The following is a 9110-nucleotide window of genomic DNA, read 5'->3' on the forward strand; positions in this document are numbered from 1 at the left end:
TTCGAAACCTCCAAGATGTCTGGAGAAGTAGACTAATCATCGAAAAATATATGAATGTAGGGTATATTGATTCAAGTTTCAATCACTGTTGCAGCTTCTGAGCTGACAAGATCAATCCAAGACTAACACTCAGAATTCCCTTTCGAGTGCATTACATTTAATATTCGACACTAGAAAGTCTGTATATTAATATTAATTGGCTATGTGTTACACTACCAAAGCTCAGCAACCCAAAATTCTACCAGGAAAAAGGTTTCATCATTGATTTCAAAGTATTTCACCTATGAAATTTTACTAGTTGGCTGAGCTTCACTGCCAATTTACAAGAGTTACAACTTAGTAACTTACAACTCAAATCTCTAACGACAAATGGTCATCTTCAGCACAATACAAGGTTCATAGTCATAAGCTACAATATGCATATGATAGCATTGGGCAGATACTATTTGTAAGTCATAGCTGATTACAGAGTAATCCATGCAAATTTCTATACATCGTATCCAAGTAAAATTCTGATGATAACTAAAATTACAAACATATGGCCCCTAAGGAATACAAGTGATGCGAATAAGACAGCTGAAATAACCTTCATTACCTCACAGAGTTTCTTTTAAGTTGCCCAGCTGTTCTCTTAATGGACTCAATTCGCTGAAGTCTTATCTGCTCCCTGAATTTGGCAATGAACTCATCAGCTTTCTTATCAACATCAGGCCCCTCATCAACATTATCAGAAGGCGATTCCTCAACCTTTGCAGGTTCCACTCGTTCTTCAACATAGTTATCATCCTCGCTTTCAGAATCATCATCACTTCTCACCAGAACTTGTTCAAGAAAATCCCTAGTTTCCTTTGGGTATTCTGTGAAAGATCCCCTTGAAATTGGATTGTAACCTGCAGTTTTTCTCTCTGGCTTTTCAGACACGTCTGATAACTCTGAATCATTGTCCACTGATCTTCTATCTTCTGCATCAATACCTCGGGAATTTCTTGCAGATATCATATCACCAGCTCTAACAGTTCTAACAGACTTCCCCACAGATGAACTATCAGTGCCACTTCTAGGTTTTGTTTCCAAACCAGTGTAACTTCTGTTCAATGGTTCCTCTCTATTAGCCTTGCCTATGTCCTTTGGTTCACTCCATATACTTCGTTTAAACTCCGTGCAACGGCTGGACTTTTCATCATTGAGCTTGCTAGAATTCGCCTTCACAAATTGTGATTTATGACTAGGTGGAGGTGGTGGAGGAGGTGGAGGTGGTGGGAGATGGGAACTATAAACAGGCTTCTTTCTCCCATAATCTTCAACACTTTTAGCTAGAGACTCTGATGACAAGGATGGTGCAGGAGACAGCCTCTTCGGAGAGGACAGTGTTGGGGATGGAGATAGCTCCTTAGGCGAAGAGGACGATGAGCTAGATCGAGATGACAGAGAGGACTCTGATCTCAACAGCTGAGCAGCTCCACTCTCCTCAAGTGATGCAGGGAGTGAATGCAAGGAAGAATCAATTGATTCTTTGTTAACTTCCATCCTCCCTGATCTCGATCTCCACGGAATTGGAGATGGAAGCACAACACTCTCTTCAACCTTCTCCTTACGCTCCTCAACAACTTCATCATCCAATCCCCCATAATCCCCACCTGAAGGTTTCCTAGAAATCCTCGAAATACCCCTTGAACTCGAATTCGAATTAGTCTTACTCAATGATCTAGAAACCTCATCATCCCCATTAACAGACCCAAATTCACTATGAACCGAGCCTCGAGATTTCACACTATCATTCCTGCTCATTCTCCTAGAATCATTCCCACCCTTAGCACTTACACCAGAATTTGATCTAGCATAACCCCTTGAAACCCCATAATCCTCCTCACTAGCCATTTTAACATCATTTCTACTAATTCTTCTCGAATCATTCGACAATTCCTTAGAATTTGATCTAGCATAAACCCTAGAAACCCCAGAATCAACATCATTTCCATCAGAAACCATCGATTTCAAACTCCTAACAGGCAATAACAATGGCTTTTCACCAAACCCAGATTTATTATCATCCACAATAGCACTATTGTTTGCAACAACAAGCTTAGGTTCATTTCTATAATACTGAGAACTCCATGTTTGAACCTTACTATTATTATTATTATTATTATTAAAACTATGATTATGAATATGATTATCATGAGACCCAGTTGGGGAATCAACATCATCATCAAAAACAGAAGGAACTTGAAGCAATTTAGAAACATAAGATTGAGCAGTATCAAATTTATCACCCTCTGAATCATCATCAACCTTTTTACGGCTAAATAAACCATAAGAAACAGCAATTCCCACAAAAATTAAATGAAGAAGCTCCCACCATCGTGAAAAAATTGATGGGCTAACAATTTCAGGAGCTTCTGAAGGAAAAAGGGTGATTATAACTAAGAAAATTGTGATAATTATGGCTTTGAATAAGAAATTAGAGTAAAACTTACTTGGTTTCTTTTTGTTTTGTGTTTGTGTTGTTGGTACCCTTTTGGGTTTCGTGTATAACCCTCCGTCCGCCATTGATGAACACAAACAAACCCAGAAACAGGGGATTTGTATTTGATTGAAAAAGTTGCAGAAAGAAGAAGATGATGATGAAGAGAAGCCTTGAGAATTAAGCAAAATGGAGGAGAGAGGAAGAGGTATAAAGTAAATTGGGAAGACGTGTGATTGGTTTTTAAGATGTTTGCTTTGTGCTTTTTTTCTTTGTTTATGGTTTGTAGCAGTCGTTTGCTTAGTGGGTATTGATGCCATGGGAATTTTGTGCTGTGTTTTTTCTATTCTTCTTTTTGAATAAAATTGTTCTACTTGTAATCTATCAACATCTACAACTCTTTAAAAGTGAGAAGTTTCTTATGAACAGTACACCAGTGCGCGGACCATTTTACCCTCAGGCTTTGATATTATTTACGATCCTGCCATTGAACTTGTTTCGGCACACCAGTTCGGCAGAACTTGTTTCGGCAGTCCCTTCTTTTCTCTCTCTTCTTTTCTTTGCCTTCTCTCGATGTCGTCTCCCCAGATCATCTCATCGCGTTTCCATGGCTTCCACCATAAGAATCACCTCCAAGTTAGCTCCTTTTTCTCTTCTTTATTCATTTTTATTTATCATTGATTTTTCGATGTTATTTCATGTGGGTATTACTGTTATTGAATTTATTTTTCTGGGTTTTGAATTTGTGATCTTGGGTTTTAATTTTTGTCATACCATCTTTTAATTAGGTGCTTTTTCTACTTGTTATATTTTGTTATTGAGTTTTGTTTTGTGCGTTTTCTTTGTTGGTTGGGTGGGTATGTTAATTAGTTCTTGCTTTAATTGCATGCAGTTGATATATTGGATCGATTGCGATTTCCATTTGGGTTAGTTCGTCCTGGTGTTTCTTCTGATCATCCTAAAACTAAGATTGCAATTCAAGGGAGTATTCAAAGGTAAATTTTGTTTGTAAATAGTTTTCTATTTTTTTCAATTTTGTTTCTGAATTTCATTTTTGATTTTTTTTAATTATATTTAAAATCTTCGTTTGAATTTTTTTCTAATCTCGCTGTAATTTCGTTTTCAATTTTAAAGATCTGTTTTTTTCCCTATGAAGAAAGTAGTTCTTGTTGATTCTGTTGTAATCTCGAGGCTTGGTGATCTTCAGCAGCCTGCCCCTGAATCACAAAGACATTAAGAGCAGATCCAACAAGCCAACAACAATACCAAAAAATAACCAACAAACCCGCATTTGCAATGTAAGTGATCAATTCAACTTTTGTTATTATTATATACTCTATTTCGTAGTTTTTATTATTTTTTGGATGATTAAATTTGATGCTCATTTTCTGCAACTGATAAGCAGTCGCGTGGATTCAATTGCAATTCATTTGAAGGAAGTCAACAAGCATTATTAGCTCACAGAAGAAGTGTATTATCATTCCTTTATCTCTTAATTTCTGTTTTAAATTTCAGCTGTAATTGGTCACAAAGTTTTCTTTTTTATTATTTATATAATTATTATACGATTGATTGATGATTTTCTGTAATACTGCTTGATTTAGGATTTTGCAGTAATAGATATATAACTGGGATTAATGGGAACCCATTTAAAGAAGCTGTATATACAGTTCCATTGACAAAGCGCTATTTTCATGCCACAGTTTCTGAAAAATTAATTTAAGTTTGTGGCATTATTGGGTTTTTTCTTGTATGATGTGATTTAGGGATTGATTGTTGGGTTGATTATGTTTACTCTAGGGTCATTGCGGTTGAGTGAACGGAACTACTATGATATATTGGGGGTTCCGAAAGATGCTGGTCGTGATGATATTAGAAAAGCTTTCCATGAGGTGAGTATTGCTGTGTTGATTGTTGGTTATATGTTAGGGATTGGTTCTATTTGACCATATATGGATGTTTGGGAATTGTGTGAGCAATGTTTGTGCCTTTAATTTTACCGGATCAATTTGTGGAGTTTTGAGATTTTGATGATGTTTAGAATGACCAGTGATGCTTTGATCGTATTGAAGAGTTTTGCTGCATTGTAATTATTTAACAGACTGAAAAAAAATAAAAAAAATTCTGGCCTTCTAGGAAATGCTTTCTCAAAAAACGAAATGGTGGCGCTAGGCCGCTAGCAACAAGAATAATCACAATATTTAAAAGAGTTTTAATTGGTTTAGCATGCTTACAGTCTATCTTATACGTATTTCTTTGTAGATATAAAGCATATATAATGAGATTGTTTGCTTTGATACTTGGATGTGCTTAGTCTTGACATTTAGCGGTAAGCTGGAATTTAATAAGTTGAAAATCAGAACTATAGTTATTTTAGCGCATGGAGACTAGAATATGTCTCTCTCTGGGCCTGCCATCTTGACTCGAAAATGTTTGAAGTCAATGATTATGAACTTTTTCGAATCTGTGAGAATGTGAGAGTAGAGTGTCTATACTTAGTTTAAGAATAAGACAAAGTTCTGTATCTATGGATCTTTGACTATCAAGGCACCTATATTGGTATGCATGGTTCTTTTCTCTAAATAACAGCGTGGTCAATTGGTCACCTGTGCTGTTAAACACAATCTTCCCGAGAATGGTTGCCATATTACATGGGTGTTTTTGATTATTCATGCTTGACAGTGTCATTCTACTACATAATCTCTTCTGTACTGCTCTTAGGTACAATTAATCTTGGCCATCAATGTGAGTTTAGGATGATTTTGGTAGGGTTTTATTGTGTGCTTAGATTTTCCAATGAATTACATCATTAATTTAGATATAAAAATTGTGGAAGTGAGAATAGTGGTTGAAATTGTTCTCTCTTGTCCCAGTGACTTTTACTTTGTGAAACCATTTTCATTCTCGTTTGTCTTATAAGATCCATTTATTCGTGCTTAGTGGTATATTGATATGTTTTGTTCATAGATTGTGGTTGCTTGGGATTCAAATCATTATCTAAGTCATGTTTTCCTAAGTCTTTCTTATTGAATTGAATAAACTATAATCCGTTTCATCAAAATTAAAATGAAAATTCAATTACTAGATATAATTGTGAGAATTATTGGAAGATTTTTTCTGTTTTGGATCAATTGCAAGAAATACTTTACGAATCCATACATATAAATATCAATATCCGTAATGATTTCTACTTTACATGATTGGATATATATAAATACTAAGGTTCCACTTAATTTATCTAATTTTCCTCTTATTAAGATCCCTTTCCCCTGAGTTTAGCTATTTATTTGTTTAATTATAAATTTATTTATATTTTAATGTCTAAATTTTGCTTTACAAAATCTGCAGTTGGCGAAGAAGTACCATCCAGGTACAAATAAGAACAATCCTTCCGCAAAAAGAAAATTTCAAGAGATAAGAGATGCTTATGAGGTCAATATCTTCATTGTTTAGTTTACCTGTTATGAAGTGCATCTTTATTGGATTCTGTAAACTAATGGTCTTTCTTCTTCACCATGGTAGTCCGTATATATAACCATGGATGTACCTCTAATGTTCGCTTCTCTTTTGTTTCTGAAAGGAGAAAGATAGATAGATTTTAGGATCATCCTAGTAAACAATTTTTTTTTTGAATCTGCATCAAAAACCATATTCTATAACCATATTCTTTTTTTTTTGAGTCTGAAAGGAGAAAGATAGATCGCTTAAGAAAAAATTTCTTCTTCACCATGGTAGTCCGTATATATAACCATGGATGTGCCTCTAATGTTCTTTTCTCTTTTGTTTCAGCCACAAATTGGAAGTGGTGATAAAAGTAAGTCAGTTCATTTGTTATGTCATTTTTATTTATTTTTTCTTTGGAATTTTGTATTGATTCTGTTTATGCTGTTGCAGTTATTATGCCTCCATCAACCCTTGATTGTTTAGGTTAGTTACTGATATTAGTCTTTCTTGGCATTCTGAATAATGTTTTGGTCGTTTATGTGATACTGATATAACTCTATTGTGCAGCTTCTCTTCATATTGACTACCCAATGCTTTTTGAGTTGTGAAATGATGGTGCAAATCGAGTCTCTCACTGTGGTGTTCTGGAGTTCATTGCTGAGGAAGGCATGATTTATATGCCATATTGGGTATGCAGTCATGTATCTGATTTGGCTATATGCTTGATAATTCTGTTTTTATGACCGATGTAGTTTCTGATTGTTTGTTGAATAATAATTTGTCTTAGATGATGGAAAACATGCTTTTGCAAGAGGGAGACATTGTCAGGGTTAAGAGTGTGTCTCTGCCTAAGGGGACGTATGCTAATTTGCTGCTGCTATTTATCATTGATTTTTCGATGTTATGTCATGTGGGTATTACTGTTATTGAATTTATTTTTCTGGGTTTTGAATTTGTGATCTTGGTTTTTAATTTTTGTCATACCATCTTTTAATTAATTAGGTGCTTTTTCTACTTGTTATATTTTGTTGTTGAGTTTTGTTTTGTGCGTTTTCTTTGTTGGTTGGGTGGGTATGTTAATTAGTTCTTGCTTTAATTGCATGCAGTTGATATATTGGATCGATTGCGATTTCCATTTGGGTTAGTTCGTCTTGGTGTTTCTCCTGATCATCCTAAAACTAAGAGTGATAAAAGGAGGTGGGAGAAAGATCAAATGGGAATTGACTTTATAAGCCAAACCTAGAAAAAGAGAGGAATAGCAATAAAAAGAAAACCATTGTGAAAAGCTATGTTTGAGGAATAGATATAGAGCATTTTTACTTTGTAATTTAATTTCCTTTTCTTTGAATATCGTTGTCATTTGGTAATTATTTTGTTGTTATTGCTGCAAGGACTACCAAAAACATAAGATGGGGAAAGAATGGTTGCAGCTATTGGAAATTCAATTCATAGCTCAAGTTCTTGGCAATGAATTGATGAAAAACGCTGTTTTATTCATCAATTTCTAAATTTTACTTCTATGAAAAACGCTATATTGCAGATTTGCACGTAGTACACTTTAGATTTGCCATTTTTCAAGTTAAAGCGATAGATTGATCAAGTGAGAGTTTGATGGGTGTGCTTTCAACATATTTTGGTTGGATGAATCAATGATTCTTGAGATTGCATATTTTCACATAAAGTTTGTTAGACTATTATTTACTAATAATTTGTCCTTTTATATTAAGTAACCTATTATGGTGCTAATATACAAATTTTGTCTAAATTTGTAACCTTGCCTCTGTTAAGGTGATGTTGTAAAGACAATATTTGAAATGGATGTATTTTTTTGATGTGAATTATTTATTTTAGGAATAGTATTAAAATTTTGGCAATCAAAATTCATACTACTCAAATACATACCTATTTAGTGAGTTCAAATTTCAAAGGTTGAATTCTAACACGGAGAATTTAATAGTCTATATAAATTTTTATATTCTTCATATTATTTTGATCAATTTGTATAGCTGGCTTCTTATTATTTAATAATCCTATTAGTGTAACCTCAATTAGATACATTGAATATTTTTGTTGGTTAGTATGAATTAAGTCATAATTATTATGTTGTTATATTAGATGATACACATGTTATGCATTTGAAATATTTTAAGGAATTAGAGATAGGGGAACGGAGAAAGGGAAAGAGGATCACTTTAGAAAATCGAGGTAATTAACTAATTAGGAGAGAGAGAAAGAGATCACTTTAGGGCAATTTCTAAGAAAGATAATTTCAAATTTAGGGAAATGACTAACTAAAATGAAAGAAAGAGAGAGAGGTAACACATTCAAAAAATTAAGAGCAATTAGCTTAGTTTAGGAAAGTGCAATCAGCTTAGAAAAAGGCTTAAAAAATTGCAGGTGCATTTAAGCTAATTATATTTTCTTAAGTAAATATTTTTAGAAAGATTACTTGAGGGAGAGAGAAAAAGACCACTTACAAAAGATCACTTGAGAGAGAAAAAGAGAGCACTAATACTTTGTTTGGATTGAACGAAATGGAAGAAAAATTAAAGCATGAATTATCTTTAAGTTGAATAACAAGTGAGAAAGGAAGAGAATTGGAGAGGAGATGAATGGAGAAATTAAATTGTAAAAATTGCTCTCTCTAACAATTGAGAGATTTGGAAGGAAAACTCATCATCACCCCTTCCCCCCGCCTTCCTTTCTCTTACAGGTTATAAAAAATCGGGTCAGGCCGGGCCTTAAGATCATATCTTGTGCCCAATCCCGCCCGAAAACAGCGGGCTTGTCGGGCCAAAACGGGCATTTCCGGGCCGGTTCAGGTTTTTAACTTAAAAACGTTTTTAGGCTTGTCCAAACTCGCCCCATTTTTTGGTCGGGCTAGCGGGCCGGGCCGATGTTGATCACCTCTACCTTTTCTTCTCTTCCCTTCACCTTCCTCCCTTTCTTTTCTTTCTCATTTCTTTATCCAAACACAACATTGGGAGAGATCATTTGAGAGAGAAAGTAAGAAATATAACTTAACAAAAAGAGAGACACCACTTAAGAATGTCAGAAAAATTAGCTTAGGAAAAAAAGTTACTATATGCTAGAGAGAGATAGAGAAAGAGAGATTGAGAGACCATTTAAGAAAATTAGGGCAATTAATTTAGGAAAATACAATTAGCTTAGAAAAAAGGTTTACTATAATGTTACAGAGAGA

At 34.4% G+C, this 9110-nt stretch overlaps 1 protein-coding gene across 1 annotated transcript; it reads right to left on the reverse strand.

The window, feature by feature from the left end:
* Nucleotides 1–236: 236 nt before the first annotated feature.
* LOC110732375 lies at nt 237–3094 on the reverse strand. The gene has a single exon (XM_021912310.1). The coding sequence runs from the start codon at nt 2782–2784 to the stop codon at nt 592–594; it is 2193 nt and encodes a 730-aa protein (XP_021768002.1). The 5' UTR covers nt 2785–3094; the 3' UTR covers nt 237–591.
* Nucleotides 3095–9110: the final 6016 nt, after the last annotated feature.

This window comes from Chenopodium quinoa, unplaced genomic scaffold, assembly GCF_001683475.1.
Source record: "Chenopodium quinoa cultivar QQ74 unplaced genomic scaffold, ASM168347v1, whole genome shotgun sequence".
NCBI lineage: Eukaryota > Viridiplantae > Streptophyta > Magnoliopsida > Caryophyllales > Amaranthaceae > Chenopodium > Chenopodium quinoa.